A 25,214-nucleotide genomic window follows, 5' to 3' on the forward strand; every position below is an offset into this window, starting at 1 on the left:
CGTCTTGGAAGGAGTGATTAAATACAAGGAACCTGCCAGCCAGTAAACAACCCAGGCAGGCTGTGTCCCATTCCCTAATGAGCTCCCCTTATCTGTCCCCCATCCTCTCCTCTCCTCCTTCCATGCATCCTTTATGTATTCTCCTTTACATTATCTCGTTCACTCCTCCTCTCCATGTCCCATTATCATTCATCAGGCATCCTGCACTTCCACTCCTCTTTCAATATTTCCTCGCTCAACCCCTCTTTTTTTCGTTAGCTTTATCTCCCTCCCGCCCTCCCCGCTCGTTCCCTCGATTCCCCCTGGAAAGAAGAAAGCAGTTGACATTGTTGTCACGGTCTTTCAGACTGGGAGATGCAACACTAAGCAGGGATAATTCGCTCGAATCAGAAGCAAGAAGTATCTTGTTAATGTTAATTTTAGCGACACTAGTAGCGTGGCAATGCGCTGGTCTGTCGGTTCTTCACTGTGGAGGGATTTGGATGAAATTTTGCACAGACATTCATGGTCTGCGCGGGATGAAAGGTAATAACTCTAGAGCCCCCTTATTATTCTAACCTAGTACCAACGTTGTGTCAGAGTCTTAGCTCTTCTAGCTGTTGACTCTCTTGCCAGAGAAAGTGGAGTTTGACTGTGCATGTGTGGGCACGTGCGCTCCCCCGCGCTCTGTGTGTGCGCATGATTCAAGTGCTTGTATGTGCAGGTGTTTGTTTCTTTTTCGCAGTGCGTACATGCCAAGTTATGCCAAGGTATGTGAATATGAATATGCAAGCGCTACCTGTAGCCTATTGTGGGTAATGTTGTGTATAACATAGTTACATTGTGTATTTTTTTTATTTTAAAATCTGTATATTTGTACAGGTATAAACGTTTTTTTTCTAAAACTAATAAAACAAAAGATGAACAAAATATGATTTACTAGCTTACTGTACTTTGTGTTTCATTAGGCGTTAGTATGCTAACACGCTAAACTAAGCCATGAACATGGTAGACCCTGCACCTTTAAAACATTAGCATGCTAGCGTTGTCGCTGTAAGCCTGTCAACATGTTGATGTGTGAGTGATGTTAGCATTTAACTCACTGTGCTTAAATACAGTCATACAGAGATGCTAGCATGGCTTAATAGACTTGTTAGCGCTAACCACTGTCTTGGAAACTAAATATGATGTGAACCTTTCCCTTGTTTCTAAGCAGACTTCCTACAAATAGCTTATTTCACTTAATTTAGTTTATTTAGCTTAACACAGCTTAATCTAGTAGAATGAGCAAAATAGCACTTGAACAATAAGCTACATATTTTCAGTTTTGTTAAAGCAAGTGAGTAACACATCCCTCTCAGAATGTGTCACGACTTCCCGCTGTGTTTGTCCATCAAGCTAATTTTACCTCCACTTAGCGACATGTAGCCGACAGAACAAGACAAACAAGTTGTCACAACGCTCTTTGTATCCAATAATTAGCACACGCTCACCGACTGTTAACAGGATATCACAGGTAGGACACTCAACTCTCCACTGAAGATCTGCATTTGGATAAAAACTGTATTAAAACACTTCCATGTGTGGTATTTATACCTGACAGGAATTAAATTAGCGAGATTTAGCAGTTATCAAACACAGCCAAATACCTTGAAATAGTCTCCAGATGCTTCACATTCAGGTTTTAAATATTAGTCAGGTATCTGTGAAAATGTTCCAGTCTGCACCATCTGGACACATCTTGGTACACATCTTTTCTGGGCTGCACTTAGCAGAAAGATTTCTCCACCTCTGATGTTTAAAAGTCAAAAAATATCCTTCTGAGATAACCTCAATCAACCTGTTCAAGAAAAAGCCAAGCCAGTGATTTTTGATAATACAAAAAGTAGTGGTTCTCAAATTGAAATGGCGAAGTTGCAGTGATTTTTCAGTTCTGAGCAACTGGCTACTCAGGTCGCTTCCTGCACATGTTGACGGCAAACAAAAAAACACCTGGTCATGACTTGAACTCCTGCTTTCTAATGTGTTGCCTGCCATAAATCAAATTAACTGCACTTATATCGAGTTAATGGGATTAGAGCGGGGACACAGTGTAGGAGACATCAATCTGGTCTGGAAGTCAGCCATGAATTTGCTTCTTTCACATCTCACAGGGTCTCCTTGGCCAGCTGGCAGGGGCTGCTGGCTCCATGATGATTTATAGAGATATCTCCCTATTTTGCTGCAGTAGTGGCTTCGGTAATTGGACAACATATGCACTATAGAGCAAAGCTAAAGATAATCCATAGTTTATAGAAGTATTTGTGCATTGCTTTTGTGAAATTGAAAAGGAATTTTACATGTTGTGGCCTATTCACTTTCTCGCTGAGTAGATCGGTACTCCTCTCATGTTCGTAAGCTAAATACAAAGATGGAGCCAGCTGCTGATTAGCTTACCTTAAAGTGGAAGCTAAGGGGGGGCTAACTAGCTACCTGCCATCTCCAATGTCATATTTACTGAGCAGACATGAGAGTGGTGTCAATCTTCTCATCTAATTCTGAGCAAGAACATCTTTAAGGGTATTTCCCAAAATGCTGAACTATCCCTTCGGTCCTCAGCAAGTCCTGTCTGCTGTCGTTGTCTTCATACTTTAGCCTTTTCCTGCGTTTTATCACAAAGTAAGCCCACAATCTCCTGACTATAGCTTGAAATTCAGCGTACAGATGTGAGAGAGGTTTCTTCTCGTCCGCCTCTCGGAAAGAAAGAAAATAAATGTCAAAAATGTCAAACTATCCATAATACTTGGTTGGACGTTTATGCTTTTCAAGAAAAACAGCCCCATGACCAAGCAAAAAACAAATCAAAGAACATGTGTACTGTGTGTCGTTTGGTAAACTCTGTGGCAAGGAACCACTGCTGAGTTCAAAACATAGCAAAGCCTCCTACATGCCCTCTAAATTTCTGTGAACACCACCGTAAATATTCTGAATTAAGACATACAAGACATTTAAAATGCTCATAAATTGTAAAATACTGATATTTTTATTTTTCAAAAATGCAGCAGAAATGTTTTATGCTTGACACAATCCAGCCATCCGCTGAGTCAATAAACCCAGATGAAAAGAAAATATTCAGTCAATCAAACACATCCGTTAAATGTTTTTTATATCATTTTTGTAAAAGTTTCTTTGCTTGCCATCCACAAATGTCTTCAGCTTTCATTTTTCATGTATTCTGTTGACAATTAACTAAAATCTCTCATGAAGAAGTTACTTAGGATGAGAGGAGGTTAAATAGGCCTCACTGTGACAAAGCTGCATGTAGTCGCACAGACGAGGCTGGGGGGGAGGGGGGGAGACAGGACGGGGGTGGAGGAGAGAGGATAAAAAAGGAAAGTTACAATATCGAGGATGAGTTACTGGTTAGGCTCAAGTTATGGGAGTTTGGGGTTGGTTGTCTCGTTGGCTTATATAATGGGCTATCTTTATGGCTGGACACAGTTGACCATTTGTCATTTTTTACTGGCTGCCATGACAGTGCCACATCTCTGCCACATGAATTGTCAGTATGAATTGGTCGAAATTGATTTTATGAATGCTGCGAATCTTATTACGATGACACATGGCAGCAACCACCACCGCCCTCGAGCGCTTACTGTGAAGTCAGCGGAAAACCCTCCAACTTCCCTCTGAAATAAAGTCAATCAGCATTTCCACAAGTATTGGTCGAGGTTTTTAATCATTGATTTCGAATCTTCCAAAGCATTACTTGGTGTCAATTTGGAAAGAAGAATGGTCCATTAAGAGAATATTAAGGTTTAAAAGGCGGTATGTTTTGAGGTGCGATTGCCATCGATGCCAAGTCAAAGTAGCACACAAACGATGTGATCATCCCTCATTAGCGCCACCTAATTAACCAAATTTGACTCCAAACAACTGAAAACATGGTGGCCAGCCCAGTCGCCAGGATAGGATGTTGGCATTTATTCACATTTGAACGTGTAATAGGCTACGTGCAATACTGACATAACTACAAAACATGTCGTAGCATGTTCACATTACATGTTTATGGCTTGACCTTCATATCAGGAGGTGGAGGAGATGGTACTGGAGTTACAGGCAAGAAGGCTGGCAAGCCAGTGACCACAGTTCAGTTGTGTTTCAACATCTGTAAGTATGAAACCACAGGTTGTTTTTTGTTTTTTTCAACATTGGTTTGATGACACCACTGGACATTTTTTAGACCTCAGGACAATTTCCGAACTTGTTTGTAGCGACAAAAACTCGATATTTCAACATCTCCAGTAGTGTTTGGGGAGACCAAAACAGGTAGACGTTTTTGTGCCTAAACCTAAACTGATCATAAGCATTGTCGCAAGATAAATTTGAAAATTTTGCCTAAAGAAACATAAATTTGCAACATAAAGAAATGTTAAGTTTCAAAATAGAAAGAGAAACATACGTTGCCAACTTTTATTCTGACTACTGGGTCGTGGTGGCAGGTGATAAACCGAACTCCAGGCTTGAAAATGTAAGTGACAGATCCATGTTTTCATAGAGACTTTGGAGCTATCTAAAGCTTCAAAAAATCTTAATTTCTGAGAAAGGGAAATGGCATTATTTATTAAATGCAATGGCCTAATTCTTCTGATCGGTGCCTTTAAGGGGGACAAGGTTTCAGTCAGCGTTAGGTAGTTCAAGCAGGGGCTCTTAAATACTGGCGCCCCTGGTAAGGTGTGAAACTTAAAGGTCAAACGAATACAAAAAAGCATTCTTGACTTTCCGGGACACACTGTGACCCCCCTGAATCATCACCACCTGTCTGCCTGCCTAGATGTTAATTAAGTTTATTGGGAAATTAAGTGTAAGGCCTTTAAAAAGAATTTTAGGAGCAAGGAGGGAAGGAGAGCGGGGAAGGGATTAGGCTCAAGGGGTCATGGTTTTTGGCTGGTGCTCAATCATCAAACCGATAATGCATTATCTACACAGTACTAGCTCGTCATCTGATGGTCAAACAAATAGACAGGATGGTGTGAAGAATGTCCTATACTTCAACTACTAAACAAGTATCTAGATGTTTACATCGCTAAGAATTATTGAAATGACTGTGCATAGCAAATATAGCCTTTTAAATAAAGGTACTGTGTACATACTACAGTGGGTGAGATAGAAAGACAACCAGCCTTTGCTTCAGGACATCTATACAATAATATAGTAATATCTGAAATGAAAGCAATAATGTGGTTAAATAAGTCATGTTTTAATGCAAGAGCAGGTAAATGCTATAAATCATAATATATCATCTGTATCTTTCCATTCTATTTACAAGAGTTGAACACATAGCTGGTTAGAGTGATTCTTCAGTCGGTCTGACAACACTTCGGAGGCCCCTCTCTTCTTCTGAAGCTAATTTCTGTCTCTTGGCACACTTTGTCTTCCGTATCACTCCATCTCACTTTGTCTCTCTCGCACTCACAGCTGTTAAATCCCTCACAATAAAATCTTAATCTCCATCCCACCATCTGACAAACTTTTCCTTCAGCTTATGTTTTTTTGTTTAATCCCTCCTTCCTCTCTGTCTGTTTTTACATCCATCTCTCGCTGAAATTTTGTTATTTTCTCCTCAGCTTAGGTTGATCCTTGGCAGATAGGGCCTTTGATCTTTTAATGGAAAAAAAAATGCTACATTCACATTTCACAGGTTGTTCAAGTTGACATCAGCAGTCTGTCTGTGTGTGGTACTTCTTAGCTCAGTTCTGCATCTACATCGGCTCTGCTCAGTTCCCCGTGCAGCACAGGTACAGTAGGAGATGTAAAGCGATCCATAACTGACCCTTTCGCCACAGCACTCCTCCTCTTCCTCCTCAGGTGTAGAAAAAGCAGAAGATTTAATATCCAAAGCAGGTTTTTGAGACGTTTGATGGATGTCTTGGCTCGTCTTGTTCCAGGTTACGAGCGATTGATGCATAGAACTGCATCTTCTGGGATCCGGTTTGTCTTCAGGTCCCCGACATGCAACACACAGCTGTCTGCCTCTTCTTCCTGTTACTGAAAATGTCTCTCTGTCACTCCATCTGTAACAATCCTGCAGGGTAATTAGTAGAGGTATTTAAGTCTTTTGTTTTATGTGTCTGTGTGTGTGTGTGTGTGTGTGTGTGTGTGTGTGTGTGTGTGTGTGTGTGTGTGTGTGTATGTGTGTATGTTGTAATTATGTCCCAGTATGCGCAAGTATCTTGCAGCGGTTATACACGCGTGGTGGAGTGTGTGTGCGTGGAGATGTGTGTGTGTGGCAAGTGTGTATTACTATATGGGCTGTGGTGTGTGTATCCCTGGTGCGGATGCCCCATCCTCATCCCCACCACCGATCCAGGCGTCATGGGGGTCATCGGCGTCGCTGGGGTAACAGGGTGCGACCCGGGGGTCACAGGCAGCGACCCCGGGGTCAGAGAGGTCATGAGGGGGACGTCATCAGGCGAGCGGCGCAAGGTGAGGGTGTAGTCAGGCGGGCAGGTGAGGCGCACGGTGTCCAGCGTGCTGTAGATGTCCTGCGTGTCCAAGCCGTCCAGGGCGTCCAGCGTGTCCAGAGTGTGATGGTGGTGAGCGTTGTTCCTCTCGTCTGCTGATGCGGCATCACACTCCAGCTGCTTCACCTGAGAAGGTTGGATGAGTGGATGAGGGGGAAAGTAGATGAGAGAAGTTAAAGCAGCGGGGACACAAAGACAGGAGAGGAAAGAAACTGAAAATCAGGCTCATCACCAAATTGTCAAATCTAGAGCTGCCCCATAGGGAGTGTTTTCATTATTCATTAATCTACCAACTGTATCCTTTATTAAAGATCCCCTCCAATGAAAATCAACTTTTTAACCTTGTTAACCTCTTCAAACTGTATTTTTATATAATATAAGACATATCATGAGCAAATGAAGCATTTAACGCCATGGCTAAGCATTTCTACTTCAGAGCTGCAGCATACTAATGACAGATTCAGACAACCAGGATTTTATACATCACAAACCAAAGGGACCACTCCTGTCAACTTGCGGGGTGGGGCATTTCACATCATAGCATAATGCTGCTGGAAAACAAGCTGTATCCAGGAGAAGTTAGGTGTGGCTAATTATTTGTATTTTGTAATCCAATCCAATCAATCAACTAATCATTTCAGGTCTAATAATGCCTGGGCCATATGGACAAAATCAATAATAATATTGTTAAGATCCTTTCAAATGTATGCATCATCATGTATAAAAATAGTCAAACTGAGGTTCAGTAATATAAACTGTGTAACTGTTATGCATTTAATCAGACTTTCTAGATAAATCAATTCTAGATAATTTAGGGGGAGTTATCATTTATTCACGATATGAAATCCACTGAAAATCGATACATAATTAGACTAAATAATTATCATCCAGTCCAACATGTAGTGGCGACTATTTCAATTCACACTGTGTCTGAAAATCATTTGTCAGATCTTGAAAGTCGACATCAACATAAGCTCCTCTCTCCCACAGAAAACACTGCCCCTGAAACGCCTCGTCAGTAGTCTCGCCTTGACTTTGTGACATCACACCACATCACCACGTCAAAAATTGTCATGAGTTATGCCTAGTGGCTAGTTTGGCACGTAAGAATTGGTTTAGCACAGCTGCTCTGTTGTTGTTAGCGGGGCTGGCTCAGGTGTGTGTGAGCTGACCAATCAGAGCAGACTGGGTATTCAGGAGGGGGGGCCTTAAAGAGACAGGCGCTAAAACAGAGTATTTCAGACAGAGGGGGGATACAGCACTTCAGCACTGGACAAGGAAACTTTTGAGCACTTAAGCATGTTAACCTATTCTAGTAGTAACCCAAAATAAAATTATGAGCCTGAAAATAATATAATAAATATACATAAGGAGAAAAATTATGTCTCCTTTAAGGGACAACCACCCTATCTGAGTGTTAGCCTGATGAACAACCATTTTAAAATCACCACCCATATTAAAGTTAGTGAAATGATGTTAGAGTCTTAATTTTGGGAGTAAATTGAGTGTTATTACCGATCAGATTCGTTTCCGAGCCAGCCTGACAACAGCTAGAGCACAAACCAAATACAGAGTTCAGCTCAAGTTCAAACCACATCCCTGCTATTACTCATCATCAGAAACTTCCGTCTGGATTAGACTGATTTTAATCTCATCCACTGCTTGGCTATTATGTGCTTTTCCTGGTGAGAATTCTGCATAACACAAGGATACAGTCTGTGACAATCATTATGCTGAAACAAAAACGCTATGCATGATTTTCGCCTGTCACATCAGATCTACCACTGGGGTGCAAAACAGCACAAGACACCGCATGAAAAGAAATTACATTTCAAATGAATAAAACACAATTAACAAAAGCAGATGCTATGTGCAGCTACAGTGCTGTGGTTCAATTGCCAATTAACAGGATTTGTCAGCTATAAAAAAAAGACCTGACATTTAGCACTCAGTGTGAGAGATTTCAGCACAACTAACGGAGCGCGAGAGAGGCCAAACAGTCAGAGGATGAATTGGAGGCAATTGGAAGCAATTCACGCAATTGGACACAGCTCACACATGCACATGCATAAAAAAAAAACACTCACGGATACGCACACACACACGCAAGTACACACACTCTCCCACTGATAATGTCTGCTGATGACAGGCTGTGTTCTGCAGAAGTGCTCTGCTGGCAGCTTCTCCGCTGGCAAGAGAAGGCACTCATTCAGACAGTCACACACACACACACAACCTCAACTGGCATTATTAACAATATGCGTAATCATTTTCAATGTATGGCTTTAGAAGCAACATGACTCACCTGTAATGACATCAGTCCCTCCCCCTGCAGGTGGGCAGCTACATCCGCAGGTGTGATGTCTCGTCTCGGGGGTGGAAGCGGACGTGGCCGGCGATGCTCCAGACGCCTCTTATCTTTCTTGTACAGTAGAGCAGCGAATGCCAGGATGTTAAGAAACAACAGTGACGCTCCCACTGCGATCGTCACCGAGAGCTCAGTGGAGTAGTCCTCATTAGGGACGCGAACCCCGTTTTCCTCTCCACCTTGGCCCAGAGCGGACTCTGGCGGCTGTGGAGTACCTCCTTGGGAACCTGGATGACGCGTGCTGCTGGGCGGCCAACCTTTGGCCAGACGCTTAGTGTATGAGTAAGGAGTGTCGTCCTGTGGAGAGGGACTGTGGGTGAAGGAGGACACCGATTGGAGGAGCTCGTTGACATGATGCAAGTGAGGGACCAGCTGGAGCCAGAAGGAGATTTTGGTGGCACGGTAGTGGTCTCTGACACGAGGCTTCAGGCCAATGTGGAGGTACAGCTGCTCTTTCGGGGTGTACTTGGACCAGGCCACTTCTTCAAAGCGGTTTGGTTTAGTGTGGATGAACTTGGTGTCTTGAGGGACCGGCTGGTTTGGGTCACTGGAAAGAGTGAAACACAATGAGTTATTTATTTGCATCTAGATGGGTTGTGTGTGGTTGTTATGTAAGTTATTTGGAATTGTTTTATAATTCATTGACAACAAAAAGGAGGCATCAATCATTTGTGTCAGGCAAGCCATTTGTCTTCATCTCCTCTGAGCTCTTTGTTCTACAAATAGCTGTAATCATATGCCAAGAGATACATGTAAGGAAGGAGAACTATCTATAAAATATAAGAATCTTGACAGATAGAAACCAGGTTAGAGGAGACATATGCTCATTTTCAGGTTCATAATTTTATTTTGGGTTAAAAAACACATTGGTTTTCTTATACTATCTAGAACTGCAGCGCTGTATTCCCCCGAATACATATTCTGAGACACTCTGTTTTAGCTCCTGTCTCTTTAAGGCCCCCCCTCCTGAACACCCAGTCTCCTCTGATTGGTCAGCTCACACACGCCCGACCCAGCACTGCTAACAACAACAGAGCAGCTGTGCTAAATCAATTCTTCTATTCCAAAAAATATACAAATGTATGATATGGTGATGTAGCGCGATACAAAGTCACAGAATTAGAGTCTCAGGTGTGTAACAATTTGTCGAACCCGTCACGTGTGTGTTGAAGTAAACATTTATGTAACGCTGTGATCCTACCCTCTCACTGAAGTTACATAGTGCAGAAACAAGTGACACCATTCACCCTATCACAAGACACTGTACCATCAACATGATTTTGAAGCTGTTATTGTTGGGTGAACAAGTTACATAATGGTACTTTAAGTATAAATACCAGTATTTCACGCTTTTCAGTTATTTCAAATGTCAGAGACTCCTGACAGAGCTGCTGAAGACTTTTTCTCAGCTGGCTACCGTCCTCCTGTAGTGTGAGTGCTGGCCAACAGTTTCACCAGCGCTGGCACACATCTTCCTAATCAATATAACAGTAACACAAGGCAAACCAGTGGCGAAAAATATTTGTACAAAGAAAAACAAGTTTATTTTCCTGTGTGCAAAAGCTCAAAGGTGGTTTAGTTGTAAATCATAGTCCTCTTATGAACCCTTTCAGTCAATGCACATTTCAAACCCTGTAACGAACACAAAAATGGCAGGTTTTTTTTCACCAGAGATGAAAATGTGCATGCGGCATAGTGAAAATCACCCGTTTGACACATGCAGACAGACAGGCGTTGATTTGTTGATTTACCGACTTATTCGTGTCGGCAGTGAATGTGACGCAAATGAAACAGCAGCACATCTTCACAGACTTGCCGGTGACACGCTATGTGCTCACTTGTCAATCTACACCTTATGAACAGCACACAAAGGCAGCTAGCATAAAAAAAAAGAAAAAAAAAGACCTACAGGCGCACAAACACACAGACGGGCTGAAGATTTATACACCCACGCAGAGGCTTACAAAATATACATCAGGGAGCATCATACCCGCCCTGTTAAATTGAGCTGTCGCAGAGTTCCATCACCATCGGAGACGCTCTCAATCGGGTGAAACGTTCCTTCAGAGAAACTTCCCCGCTGATAATTGAAGTGCACGCTGAAATCTTCTCAAGCCTCTTTTGGTTATTTTGCTCCGCAGCTAATGACAACAGAGAGCTTGAAACGGCTAACTTGATGCGTTTCGGACAGGTTTCCTTTAAAGCCGCAGTCAAATTACGTGAGAACAGCGTCCTAATTCTGCATGTTGTGAGATAGCGAGGCTCTGTGGTGATTTAGATCAAGGTCTAGACTGCAGATGTCTGTGTAAATCTGAGGAGGTCTCAGTGGAGTGAGCCTCGATTGGATTAATTACTGGTAATTACTCACTTCGAGCACAGCCGAAAGAGGGTCCATCCTCAACAATTACTTTTATCTTGTATATCATGTCAGAGTGGGCAGATAAAAGGTACTCTTATCAGTGTGGATTGTCAGGTTTTTTAAGTTTTAATGTGTGACTACAACCACTGTAGTTTTCATTTCACTTTCAATTAAATAAAATGCATCTATGGAAGCGTTTGAAGATCCTGGCAGATCATTTTAATTTCGACTGAACATATCGAATAAGCTTTTCATGTCATGGCACCAGAAATGACTGAATGTGGATGCAGCAGGAGAGAAGATTTATCAAACAGTGGCCGATCTCTCATTCTTCTTTCAGGACATTACCTTGGCTGCCCTCAAGGACTTTTCCAAGAGCAGGAGGTTCTTTAACTTTCCCAGCCAAGGTCCAAAGAAGAAGAAAAGCCCTGTCAAGATTTTGACATGACGGAGAACCCGTGTGCACCCTCTGCCTAAATTAGTCTGCAGTGCTGCTTTTATGGTTGTATCTAAAGTACTGTCTTCTCGACAGACATCAGAGACCTTTTGAGGGAAAAGACATTATAATACCAGATTCTTCGTCTGTGAGCTCATTATTTTTGTTGCGCTAACACTCCAGTGTTTTTCCTCCGATGCATCATAAAATCTCAGCTTCACTCAGTTTCAACTTCCTCTACAAAAACACTTTTTTCTACCAAGGAGGTTATGATTTCGCCTGTGTCCATTTGTTTGTTTGTGAGCAGGATCACACAAAAACTACTGAACGGATTACCTAAAAAACTCTGGTCACTGCCCGGAGTGGACCTCATTAAAAGGACGGACTCAGGAATTTTTTCTCTCTTTCTTTAACATTTTGAGATTGGGTGTTTTCAGACATTTTCGTTAATTTCTCAGGGAATAATTGATGGATCTGGATGAAAAAAAACAGGCGTAGTTATGTGGCTGGTATCTGAGCACAATTTGATGCAGAGCTCAGATCTGGAAAGCTTAAATCATAGTTAAGCAGTTATGAAGGGTTTAAAATAGGGCTGTCACAATATCAGATTTTCACTGGGTGATTTTCATGTCCAAAAGAAATCAGGATAATGATATTATTATTAAATGCTGTTAGTCAAATTCATCTTTAACTTTGTTTTTTGTGTGTTCTGTCTCTTCTTCTTCATTTAATGAATAACACTCATAACATGAGAGTAGGGAGGTGGAGGGAGTTTCTTTAACCAACCTGTTTTTTTTTAACGGTATCCAAAAAACTCTATTGAGTTAACTCTTTCCGGGTGCTGGTTTTGCTTATGACATGATTCAGTCGTGGTAGCATGAGTAGCAGCTACACAGTGTGCTATTTACCAGCATTATGGCGCACTACTGCCACTCATTTCTTATTAACAAAATATCAATATATCATTTTTTAAATATTTTCGTCAGTTATTTGCAAGACCTGATAGTCACTGACCAACCATTATATACCATCATGCATCACGCTGGTGCATCACCTTTTTGGCCCTCAAAAGGTACACATAGTTACCTTTAGGTCTAATATTTAGCCCTGGGGGTACATTAGTGCAGATTGTACCTTGGGGAAGAGAAATGCCCCTATTTCTGACAGTGTTATATGTAGTCCTCTATAGAAGACTCTAGGCAGTGAGTAGGGACAAGTGAACAAGGGGGTGATTTGAGACACAACCTAAACCTAGATCCTGTCCAGCAAATGCATCTAGGTTGGTTCCCTAGAAGCCTCATTTGCACTATGGTCTGCTAGCATGCTGGATTTTCCCCAGAAAAATTAAGGTCATATTACAGCACAAAGGTAGCATGTCTAGCACAACAAAAACAAGAAGAGGCATTTTTTTCCCCGGTCACTATCCACAGGTAACAGTGGAACAACTGGAATAACTGGAAACTCTACTCTGCAAAAGACAAAGAACCCCGCTGATGGAGGAGACAAAGAAGACGAAGAGGGATAAAAATCAAGATAAAACCAGAGTGAACGGACAGGCATTCACTCGATCTCTCATCACTCTGGTGTTGTGTCAAAGTCCGCTCCCACACTGATATGTGTTTCCTCTTACCATCTGGGACACGACACGGTTCAAAACATTCTTCCTACGGGGTCAGTAAGAAACAAAGCCTGCCTACTTATTAACACAACCAGGTGTTTAACTCTGCCTTTCAACAGCACTGAGATCAGGGTTTCTAGGTCAAATCGTGAGTCTTCAGGGGGTTTATTTGCTTCACACAGTAGCCAGGCTGCTAGCGGTAGCCATGTTGCGAACGCTGTCTTTTCAACAACTGTAATACAGCTGGGGGCTGGGGTTGAAAAGCTGTCTTCTTCCACTTTAATGCTATTTACTAATAATTATCTTATCCTTGTAATTCTGTTTGTTTGATTGTCCTCCTCTCTCTGTGTGAACCGTGCCAGATAATTACAGTCCATGCACGCCCATGTTTACTATCAATCAGTCCAACAAATTAAACATAAAGAAAACTCATCAAGTACTTGCTGTTTATCTGGACGGCACCAAAGACTTGAGTCTTGGCTGTCTTATTTGGAGCTTGGAGGAGGTTTGTTCCTGTAAAATCTTGAGCAAGCTGCCCACAGCTAGAGCAAAAGCACGCTGTGCTGCCAAAACCACGTCTCTGCAGAGACTCAAACACAAAAGGATGAAGAATGACTACCGCTGTGCATATTCTTTACATTTTAAAACATGATTATGTGACTTGTTTTCATTCACTATCATGACGCATTCTCTATGTGGGTGAGGATTAGGTATTAATAGCAGACATTAGAAACACATTTCTGCGTCTAAGGAAGCAGAAATAAAGAGAAGTGAATCATGCTGAAGCTCTGCTTTATTTGTTTTCTTTATAAAGTATATTCAGACAAAAAAGGAAAAAAAAACGTTCTCTGTGGGATTTTCCAGCTGAAATCAGCGTCTCACATCAGTGTACAGTTTAATAGCTTACCCGGTCTTGGCAAAGTTGGTCCAGTAAGTCATGACTACAGCACTCAGCATCACGTCGTTCTTGGAGAAGTTACAGTTGAACAGATCAGTGGGTCCCACCATGGGCACCCCGAACACGTAGGGCACCTACACACACACACACACTTTATGAAAGCTTACTGTTCTGCCAACAGATTACATTCATTTTCTTGACAGTAACCGGAACCATAACTGAATCACTCCTGGTGAAGACAGAAACTGATTCATGCGTAACAACAGTGAACCTAAACTCAGGTCAGTAAATTCATCTTCTGGACTGAAATCCACCCCCACATGTACAAATACATGCACACACACAAATATGCAGAGCAATGAACGTAACTGGTGTAGCTATTAAAAATTAAACGGAAATCAAAGGAGTAAATACCAAAAAAATGATTACTGTGATTAACTAGAGTAATCATCGCAGTACATATACAGACACGACAGCTGCAAAATAAAATCTGCCTTAAAATAAATACCACTAACATTTCATATATCTCATGCTGTAGAGGATTGCTTGATCTGACTTATTAAGTCAATATGGAGCAGCAGTTTGAGGAGCTCCTGATTCATTGTGTAAATATTTCTAAAGTCACCTACGTTTTCCCCGAGTTAAGTACCCAAGCCGGCCCGTCATCTTACCTCGTCACCATGTGCGGAGTCAGCCCAGGGCGGCGTGGCGTCACTCTGGCAGTGGTGGTAGAAAGAGTAGAAATAGGTTGGGGATCCATACTGAGCGTGGAGGTCGGCTGTGGCGATCGCTGGCGCCACCCATTGGTGGTCTGTGAACAGCGCGACCAGAGTCTTCCGCCGGGTTTCTGCGTTGTCGCGGTCGGCCCAGTCCGTGTACATGAACCTTCGGCGTAGACATTTAAAAGTTACTCAATCAGTTAATCAACTAGGATTGTCAGTTATTTATTGACAAATCTTTAAGAAACTTCTTTTCATAAAGGTATTACACTTTATACTGTGTATGCATACACTGTATATTTTAAAGTTGACTTTTCTTTTACCTCAGAATCACCAAGTAAAGAAAACTATTACATTTAAGTTGTACGAGCTAAAAACTTTTAACAACTCAGAATTATTAGTACATTATTCTTGGTAATTTTGAGGTAATCGGTTTCCTCAATTATTTTTAGTAAAGTCACTCTGTCAGATTTTACAGTGTACTTACAAACACAACTCAAAGTCAAAAGTATTCATGTGTATATTTAAACATAATTTGAGGGAACAGTTTGACATATTAAGAAATACGCTTAATCGCTTCTTGCCAATAGCTACATGCCACTTTTCTTTTTGCATGCAAGATTTATTTTCCTAGGATGGCAAAGGTGTGACTCGCCCTAAATCTCTCCTCACCTCTAACCCAACCAACAAAGCAAGGAGCATTGGCCAATCAGAGGCAGAGTAGGGTGGGTCATTCCTTTGCCATCCTAGAAAAAAAATCTAATGTTTTTCAGATTATGTGCTTGTAACCGAAACCACCGACAGCAGAGGGTTTGTTTAATAGCGTAAATACAGAAAACATGGGGGGAAAACTAGCCAAAGTTAGAAAATCCATTCACCACCAACATTTTAGCTCACTAATTGATTAATCAAAAAAAACGAATATAAAAATGGAATTTTGTGGTTTTGCAGGACGTTTTCTGACTACTTCTTGCCAAGCCTCTGCTTGTTGTCTTTGATTTGAGGATGTCAGGTGGATTTTGTTACCTTTGGACAGAGCCACGCGAGATGTTTCCCCCTGCTTCCAGGCTTTAAGCTAAGCTAAGATAAGAGTACTCCTGGCAAAAAAGTGAATAAGTAAATTTCCCAAAATGTCAAACACCTTAGAGAAATTAAGATATTTACAGACTTGCTCACCTTATGCTCTCTCTCAGCGTATCTCGGCCTTCTGGGTATCCGTATAAGCTATCCACAAAGTCTGACACAGCAAAGTCAAAGTCCTCAGCCGTGACACCGTCCTCTGAGTCCACAATGCCCTCCACAAACTTCACGCCCTCGCCCTGGTTAACCCCAAGCATCACGTCGTAGTTCAGAAACTCTCCCTGCTCCATCAGAATCTGGGGGTCATCTGGTATAACATCACCATCAATCACCGGGGCAAAAGCCGTGTGATACTTGGCCGGCGTTATGTTCTGCTCCACAAGTTCGCGGTAACTCCGGCCCTGGAGGCAGGCGACCAGTTGGGTGCTGTCATCGATGCCGCAGCCCACCCTCTCACCGAGCTGCCGGGCGTACTTGCTGGGCTGGTAGTTGACGGCCCAACTGGCTAAGGCGCTGCCGCTCTGGATGATGGCTCTGTGGAACAGGTCTGAGACACACATGAATATAAGTATGTGTGAATAAAGCGTGCGTACTGAGGCGCACACATGTATACATTTATGGATGCACATGCACCCACACACGCATGCATGAACGCACAACCATATGGCTGCACACTTGGACTCTTACACAATGCATTTGCACACATAAACAGATGCAGAACATGAATTTCCAACTGATCTCGCAGACATACATTATTCACGAGGATGACAGGTCATGTTTAGAGCAGCAGGTTCACGTAGGTAAGGGTTAAAAATTTTAAATAATACAGCTCTTAGCTATATGAGTCACAGGCTGTATTATTCAGAAGGCTTATTCAGGCGTTTATAGCAGTAAGTGAAAGCTTTATCGGTCCACTGGAGACTTTGAAAAGTTTCATAACCTTAAATGTCATGGCTTTCACACCACCCACCTACTTACCAACCATCATGGGTGCCAAACTGCCGCTCTGCCTGCTCTCTATGTGTATCTTTAAAAACTTCCCACATGAAACAAAAAGCAGCCTTTCTGTTCATCCTCACCCTCGGAGTAGTGAGACAAGGTGAGCAGGCTGACACAGGAGGCTCCGGCCCCAGATCCAAACACGGTGACCCTGCCCGGGTCTCCTCCGAAGGCTGCGATGTTCTCCTTCACCCAGCGCAGCGCCTGGATCTGATCCAGCAGGCCGTAGTTCCCTTTCGCCGCCTGGTCACCTGTGCTGAGAAATCCTGCAGGCGGACAGAAAGAGGGATGTTATTACGAGCGGTAGACAACCTAATAAAATGCTCTGTGGAGAATTGAGCTGTAAAAATGAGTCGATCAAAAGAGTTGTTTTTTTTGAAGAGGGCTTTTTGAAGAACCTCCTCATCTCACAATGCTCACAATGTACAAACACACAGGAAGGTGATTGGATGTACGTTCATGTTGGATGATTTAAAGAGAAAACTAATGAAAACTGATGTCCCTCCCCCACAACTCCTTGAAAATGCGATCAAATCAGCAAGGTACATCCATATTCATTGGACATAAACCTACACACGCATGCAGTTACAAACGCATCCCTCAGTCCCTTTACTGCTGACGTTGTTAAGTAAACACAAAGGATCCTAATGGACTCACTCCACTACAGTATATCTCATTACTGCAGAGGCTCATTTCTGTGAACCTCAACATATAAGAGTATAATTAGCAGGAAGGGCGACGTTAAGACATAATACATTTCATTATTTCTTTTTTTGCAATTTCTCAGAAATTTCTCTCATGTAAAATGGACATGGAAAGGAAATTATATTAGCTTCAGAATGACTTCATAATCTCCTTTCACAGTAAGATTTTGATCGATGTTTCAATTCAAACAAGTTCGTAAAAGCACACCCCAGTTCCAGATGATTTCAGTAAGATTTCTAAAAAATTATTCCGTGCATGATTGGACACTTTGCATATATTGGCTCACCTCATGCATCCAACTTATGATGACAATGGTGAGAAGGAGGAAGAAGTGGAAGATGACACTGCGACTCGAGATGGTGGATGATGGATGATGGTGGTGGTGGTGGTGGTGATCGTATTGGAGGTGGTGTAAACACAGAAGATGGAGATGAGGACAAAAAAGAAGCAAGCAGGATTGGCTTTGTTTAGCTCGATATGGTGATTACAGCCGTAGCATCTTGTCCCCAAGGTCAGAATTAAACAGTTGTTTCGCCCACTAAGCAAATGCAGATTTATGCCTTCCTTTAAAATCAATATCTAATGAAAGCCTCCAAAGCTTTTAAAAAACAGGAGGAAAAAAAACGACACAAATCTCAAACTCCGATCAATAATCTTTTTTTTTTTTTTTTGGTTGAATGTTTTAACCTTTTTATTTGATTTTCAAAAACGGTCTTTTTAAAATGGAGAGGAGTGGAGTCCAATCTTCTCTCTAATTAAAGCAGAAAACAGAAGAAACCTTCCCTCTGGAGCAGAAACATGTCTCATGCACTATTAACACGCTTTGAGTGTGCACACATGATCTGCAAAATGTGCTAAAACGGCACAAAAAGATAGCAAACACAATTGCTGTATTGAATAATTTAAAGAGAGAGCAACCAAGAATCACTCCTTCAGAATTGTCCCATCATAGTTATTAATTTCATATACATTTTATCAAAAGCCTTAGTCACAGACATCATTCACTTTCTGTAACATAAATCCACATAACTAAGAAGATTAAAGTGAAAATGGTATGTGGGTTAAATCATTTTGCTGAATAGACCAAATCACACAACTAATTATAAAGAAGCATAGTGTATGTTTTATTAACCTGCTGGCAGATTTAATTAATTCCTTCATATGAATTATTAAATTGTGGGCAACTCCTAATGAGAGCGAGGGCATGATTTAACCCAGCCAATGGTATGATACGCAGCTCGTGCATCTGACTTAATTTAATATGAAGCCATACTGTGCTCGAGCAAACCTCTCAATCCTCGTGCCCTCAGTGTTGCACAATAAATGCTGCCTTTAATGTACGTTTTAACCCTCCTGTTGCCCCGCACAGGCCTTGCAATATTTATAATTACAGCTACAAAACGCCGGGATTCTAAGATATTCTATTTATTCAGCCTGTGAGCTTTGCATAGCTGTCTAAAATTAGAAAATCCACAGGGAATCAGATTTTCCCCGTTCAGAGCGCAGTGAGTCAGAGAGTCATGGAGGTAAAAAAGGATCAGATTTGAGTCAATGCTAGTGTGGAAAAAAATGGCTTCAGGGGGTTTATTTCCACTAGGGACACCCATACTGAACATGTTTCCACTCCGAAAAAGAAAAAAAAACCAACAACAAAAAAAGAAGCACTCTGTCTAAAAACAACTTGCTCATGGTTTACACATTTTATAGCTCGGTGAAGGATTAAACAATCCAGATGGTAAACGTGAAGAAAAAAAAGAGTAGATTGCATCAATGCTCTAACGTTTTATCGCTCTTTACTTATAAATACACAATACCCGATAAAAATCTGACAATGCCAAAGCAAAAGAAAAATTAAACCGAATTAAAATAACAGCACTGAGGAAAACATTATCCCGCACCACCTTATCTTTGCTGCAACAGCTTTCATCAAACTATTCTTTTTCGCATTCCTGCTGCATTCCCAACTCATACAGATGTGTACATTTCCAACTATTATCCATTCGTCACCCTTTAGCTTAGCCCCCCAACGTAAGGCAAATTACAAAAACAGTAGGTGTGTGATACTGCAGCGATATTATCAGAATACCCAGAGCACCTTGGCAGTAATTGCACTGCTATTGTTCTTGCTCAAAGGGTGGAGCGTGGTGGTGAAGCACTTAAAAAGAGCCATTTTAAATTGTGGATTGTTTCACAGAACGCCTCCTGCGTGCACATGTTTGGGGGTTTCTAATAAAGTCTACCTAACAGGCATCCAAGCCCGGCATCTATCAGTATGTTCTATGGTTGTCGAGATACACTGAATGTATCTGCATTGCAGAAAAGGATGAAATATGATCAAAGTATAAAATTCAGAGGTTTGAGGACACTATATATACTCATAAAACCATGAAGTACCAAGTGTTGAGCAAATTACACAGATATAGAAGACAGATTATTTTACCCAGTACTCCTAGGCGGTAGTTGAGGGTTATGACGATGACGTTGCCATAGCTTGCCAGCACACTGCCATCCATCATGTTACCGGTGCCTTCTGTGTACGAGCCCCCGTGGACGTAGACCATCACCGGCCGCTGACCCCCCTCCTCATGGATGTCTGGGAAAGAGAAGAAAAGAAGCATACAGAATAGATGGATGGATAGATAGATGCCAGTGTGCTACAAATAATCATTTTTGTGCATGTGTGTATGCACAGATCCACCCACCGTCCTTCTGCCTCCATTGTGTGTGAGCAAGCGTGTGTGCGTGTGTGTGTGTGTGTGTGTGTGTCCACCTGTCCATTTGTATGTATCTCAGCCTTTAATCACTTGCTGGCTCAATACATACAAAAGCAGAGAAAGTCTGTGGCGGCCTTGCTTCTCTATGCTTCGTATCTCCCTAGCGGGTGGATATAAAATGAGGCTGTCGAAGTGTTCACGCTTGCAATAGTGTATGTGTGTGTGCTTGTGTGTATGCGGGGTGACATGCATGTGTATGAACCAATATGTATGCATGAGTGAGTCTGTGTCCTTCCCACTTTCCTCCACAAGTCAAGGCGTCAACCCCTCGGCCACTGACGCAGGTGTCTGCATTTTAAGTGTCGCTTCAACCAGCGGCGTGCACAAGGAGGGGATGGATGGAGCTGGTTGGAGGGGGGTCAACTTTTTAAAAAAACACTTTTTTTGTCTATTTGACAAGGGCATGTCTGTGCCCTGACAGGACACTTGCATGTTTTAATCATTAGCCGGAGACAAAGTGCTCTCAAAATCTTCTGGTGGTCATCTCTGGTTAGTAAGTGCCACTTTATTGCTGCCCAAATGAACCTTAAAGGAGACCTATTATGCTTTTTAGTTTTTTATTTTATTTCAGTGTTTTAAAGGTTCTTGTGCATATAAAATATCTTAAAAAGTTAAAAAGCTCAAAGTCCGCACCAACCGAAAATCCTCTCGCCAACACAAAACACTGCTCCTGAAACGCCTCGTCAGTCCCGCCTTTAATTCCATGACTTTGTGCCATCACGCTACATCACCATGTCACATATTTGCATAATATATGGCAAGCAGCTCGTCTGGCACATAAGAATTGGGATAGCACAACTGCTCTGTTGTTGTGAGCGGTGCTGGCTCAGGCATGTGTGAGCTGACCAATCACAGCAGACTGGGTATTAAAGGGGGGGGGGGGGGGCTTAAAGAGACAGGAGCTAAAGCAGAGATTACAGAGCTGCAGCACTGGACAGTATGAGAAAACTGATGTGTTGTTTAGCAATAAAGGGACACTATGTAGTTTTGGAGAAGAAACTCAAACTCAGAATTTTCATATTTACAATATTAATGAGGTAATAATACAAACTCAGAAATATTAAAGTGAATAAACAAGTTGTTTTCATAGGTAAATAAGGTCCCCATAACACTATTTGAAGCTAGGAAGTATTTGGGTTCACTCACCCTCCTCAGTGGGGACGTAGATATTGAGATAGAGACAATCCTCGCTCTGGTGAGTGAGGTACGTCGCCGCTATATCCAGGTTGGCTGTGAGCCAAGACGGCATCATATCTCCCAGCATGCTCCTCTCATCCAGCGACTGCGGGCACACCGGAGCAAACTGTGTCACATTACGTATTCCCGGCCAGGGTAGGGGAGGCTCGGGCGGCTGGAATCGTCGGTCCCCCGTGGGAGGCCTCGCGTATGGTACTCCCAGGTACTGGATGACGGGCCCCAGGAGGTCGGAGGGCAGCGGCGTCAAGATACCACGGATACGGCCCTGCGCAGTGGAGATGACAGGCACAGTCTGCTGCCCCGATGACGAAGCCGGGCAGAGAGAGAGGGAGAGGCAGAGGGAGAGGATGGCAGAAAAGGATGGGAGAGGAGGCGAGGGAGAGGGAGTTCTCCTGGTCCTTTGCTCGGACATGATGGTGTGTTTAGGGGTAGCTGGGAGACGAGGGATGAGAGGGGACGAGGAAAGGATTGGGGGAGGGCGAGGGTTACAGTTGCGTTGACCCTTCAGAGGTATCCAACACTCACACACAGCTGCTGCTCAGCTTGGCCCATAGCACACCAAACACACAGTCCGAACAACCTTTTCCTCTTGTGTGTGTTTGGTCCTGCGTGTGAGTCAGTGATTCTGTGCCTCTGAGTGTGTGGTGACTCAGTCCGAGAGTCCCTTGAATACGTGTCTGTGTGTGTATGTATGTGTGGAAGTGTTTAAGCCAGTGTGTATGGCCTGGACTGGCAATTGGAGCATGTGTGCGCGTATACGTGTGTGTATGTGTATCCGTGTGTGTATGTGTGTGTGTGTGTGTGTGTGTGTGTGTGTGTGTGAGTCTCTCGTTATGTAAACAGTAGCATCACTGTTCCTCTGTCACTCTCTCCTTCCGGTCACCCCCATAACAAGCCCAAAGTGCCTCCTGGAAAAGGGAAAAGAGAGGCAGAGACATGGAAAGAGAAGCGCAGAGGGATTTAATTAGTCTTCATTAGAATAATCAGTGTAAAATAAATAAAATGTCACACACACACACTCAGAGCATGCTTACACATCACATCAGAAGAATAGGCTGTGCCACCTCGCTGCTGTTCACGTTAAAAATAGATATGCGAGGGATAGATAGGGCAAACGAGATGTTGTCCGCTCAGCTTAACTCGGTGTCAGGGCTGCTGTGTCACACAGGAATGGCTTGTGTGCGTCTGTGTGTGTGTGTGTGTGTGTGTGTGTGTGTGTGTGTGTGTGTGTGAGCGAGAGAGTGTGTGTATCCGGTATGAGCCGCAGACATATGTCACATCCTCACTACACACTGCTTCACAGATCACAGGACCCGGTTGAGGAGGATGAGGAGGGGGGAGGTAGAGAGTCACGTCACACGCTTAATTAAACCCTGAATGCACCGTGGGGCTCCTGACCTGCATGTAGCATAAGGTAGGAAGCCTGTGACACACACACACACACACACACACACACTTTGTTGCATGCACACCTTCTTTACGTTTTCCAAACAAAAAAAAAAAAATAAATGCACACACACACACTTTCTTGATGCTCACACACATACACACACAGCTGCTCCCCAGCCGACACTGCTATCTCTCTCTCTCTCTCTCTCTCTCTCTCTCTCTCTCTCTGAGGGCCTTTAGGGCAGAATATTAACACATACATACACACGCGCACGCGCGAGCACGCACCCGCGCGCGCACCGAGGGGGAGCGACATCAATTTCCGCACATCCTAGGGCGCACGTCCAAAGCGACAAAGATATTAGAGTGCAGAAGCGATCAGTACTATCGCTCCTCCCATGTTAGATTGTATTGGTGTCGGCTGTCCAAGGTGCTAGTTAACATTCCAGTGGTGATCACACACGCTGATGAATAACGCTCCATTTATCAAGGCAAACCCGCCTGCCACCCTCCCCTTGTGTGTTTTTATACAGAGAGAAGAAGAAGAGAAAGAAGAAAGAAAGAAAGAAGAAGAAGAAAAGAAGAAGAAGAAGAAGAAGAAGAAGAAGCGCTGCCTGAATTCTTAATTATAAAAAATAAAAAACAGCAAAAAGGAGAAGAAAGTGTGTGTGTGTATGGGGGGGTGTTTAAATCTCTATCGGCACTAGAGCTGACTACGGCAAAACACACACACACACACACACACACACACACACATATGCAAAAAGCCTCAACCTGCATCCTCGCTGCAGTAAAAAAAAAAAAAAAAAATCATCAAATGACAAAATGTAAGGATGTACCGTACCCAGCCGGGACGAGAGGTGTGAAATCCCACGGAGCATGTTCCCGTTCCCGTCCACCGCAATATTCGCCTCGTGTTTTCGCTGCTGCAGCTTATCCGACGTGCCCGGGATGGGATATGGGGAGATATTCCTCTGCTGCTGCTGCTGCTGCTGCTGGTGGTGGTAGTGGTGGTGGTGGCGATGGCACGTCTCCTGGGTGAGAATAACCCAAAAAATAGAGAGAGAGAAAAAAAACAGCCTTCAGTCCGAGAAAGGTGGGAATGGAAAAGAAAGAGACGTTTTGGATAGTAGTGGAAAAAAATTTCTCCAAGCAACGCGAGGCCCAGGACGCTCAAATGATCAATCTCCCTCTCTCCCTCTCTTCCTTTCTTTCTCCTCCCTCCCCCATCGCTCGCTCTCTCTCTCTCTCTCTCTCTCTCTCTCTCTCTCTTCTCTCTCCCCGAGTCTCTCTTTCTCTCCCTAGATGCGATTGGACAGTGTGGCAGGCAGCCGCTACTGATCCAATGATACGCACCTAGCTCCGTGAGGCTGGAGAGAACAGGGGAGAATGGAGGAGAGGAGAATGGAAGAGAGGAGAGGAGAGGACCGACCTGTGCAAGGGAAACACACACACACACACACACACACACACACACACAGAGAGAGAGAGAGAAGTGCACACCATTACACAAAGCACACTGGTGCACACACACACACACACCTGTAGAGGGTAAAAAAACAAAACACACATGCACACAGGAAAACACACAATGCATGCTCACACAGACCTGTAGCAAACACACACACACACACCTTAACACGTCTAACGAATGGTGCTGGAGTACACAGTGACCTCTTCAGGACCAGAACAGGAGATTCTGTTGCCATTCTATTCAGCTCTGCCTGCGAGCAGCTTTCTCCCTCAGGCACCGCTTTTGTGTGCGTGTGTGTGTGTGTTCGTGCGAGTATGGTAATGCAGTGGGTCTGCAGTCGCTACTAAACTGTGTTTGGGAACACTCCTCACGTCAGCACAGCCTGCCGCAGCAGCATTCAGAACTTTCTATTCCTCTCCTCAACAATCTTCCATCCACCCATCCATCTCTTTGTCTCCCTGCCTGTCTGCCTCCACGTCTGCCCGTGCACTCATTTGCTTATTCCTCTGTGATGCCCTCTACTCACGTCTCCTGTGTCTGCCCTCCCTCTCTCTCTCTACCTCTCTCCTCTTTCCTTTCCCCGCTTGTATCTTTTTTTAATAAGGCAAAAATAAAACATGCAAGTCAATTTGTGGAAAGGCTTTGTCTGTGCTGATGGCGTTTGAGGGGTGATTTGGAAGGATGACATTGACTTATAGTCTAAGCTTTACAAAGCC

General features: G+C 43.2%; 1 protein-coding gene across 2 annotated transcripts; it reads right to left on the reverse strand.

The window, feature by feature from the left end:
• Positions 1–2,980: 2,980 nt before the first annotated feature.
• LOC311262196 (neuroligin-4, X-linked-like) lies at positions 2,981–24,746 on the reverse strand. 2 transcript variants are annotated; one of them, XM_084361434.1, is made up of 10 exons: positions 24,659–24,746; positions 23,869–24,058; positions 21,585–22,543; positions 20,105–20,257; positions 17,040–17,225; positions 16,057–16,507; positions 14,833–15,046; positions 14,171–14,295; positions 8,788–9,397; positions 2,981–6,608 (listed from the first exon to the last, which is right to left on the reverse strand). In XM_084361434.1, the coding sequence occupies exons 3-10, from the start codon at positions 22,045–22,047 to the stop codon at positions 6,201–6,203; spliced, it is 2,610 nt and encodes an 869-aa protein (XP_084217560.1). In that variant the 5' UTR covers positions 22,048–22,543; positions 23,869–24,058; positions 24,659–24,746; the 3' UTR covers positions 2,981–6,200. The 2 variants fall into 2 exon arrangements, with proteins under 2 accessions (XP_084217560.1, XP_084217559.1); XM_084361433.1 differs by lacking the exon at positions 24,659–24,746 and having other exon boundaries at positions 23,869–24,381.
• Positions 24,747–25,214: the final 468 nt, after the last annotated feature.

This window comes from Pagrus pagrus (assembly GCF_965226575.1).
Source record: "Pagrus pagrus genome assembly, chromosome: 9".
NCBI classification, from domain to species: domain Eukaryota; kingdom Metazoa; phylum Chordata; class Actinopteri; order Spariformes; family Sparidae; genus Pagrus; species Pagrus pagrus.

What these genes read in the sequence shown, in the direction of transcription:
- LOC311262196 (XM_084361434.1), bottom strand. Translation starts at nt 22,047, where the DNA reads ATGTCCGAGCAAAGGACCAGGAGAACTCCCTCTCCCTCGCCTCCTCTC. An exon ending in CTACCGCCTAGGAGTACTGG is followed by an intron (nt 17,226 to 20,104) that starts GTAAAATAATCT and finishes GTCCGCCTGCAG; the next exon opens with GATTTCTCAGCACAGGTGAC. An exon ending in ACTCCGCACATGGTGACGAG is followed by an intron (nt 14,296 to 14,832) that starts GTAAGATGACGG and finishes GTGTGTGTGTAG; the next exon opens with GTGCCCTACGTGTTCGGGGT.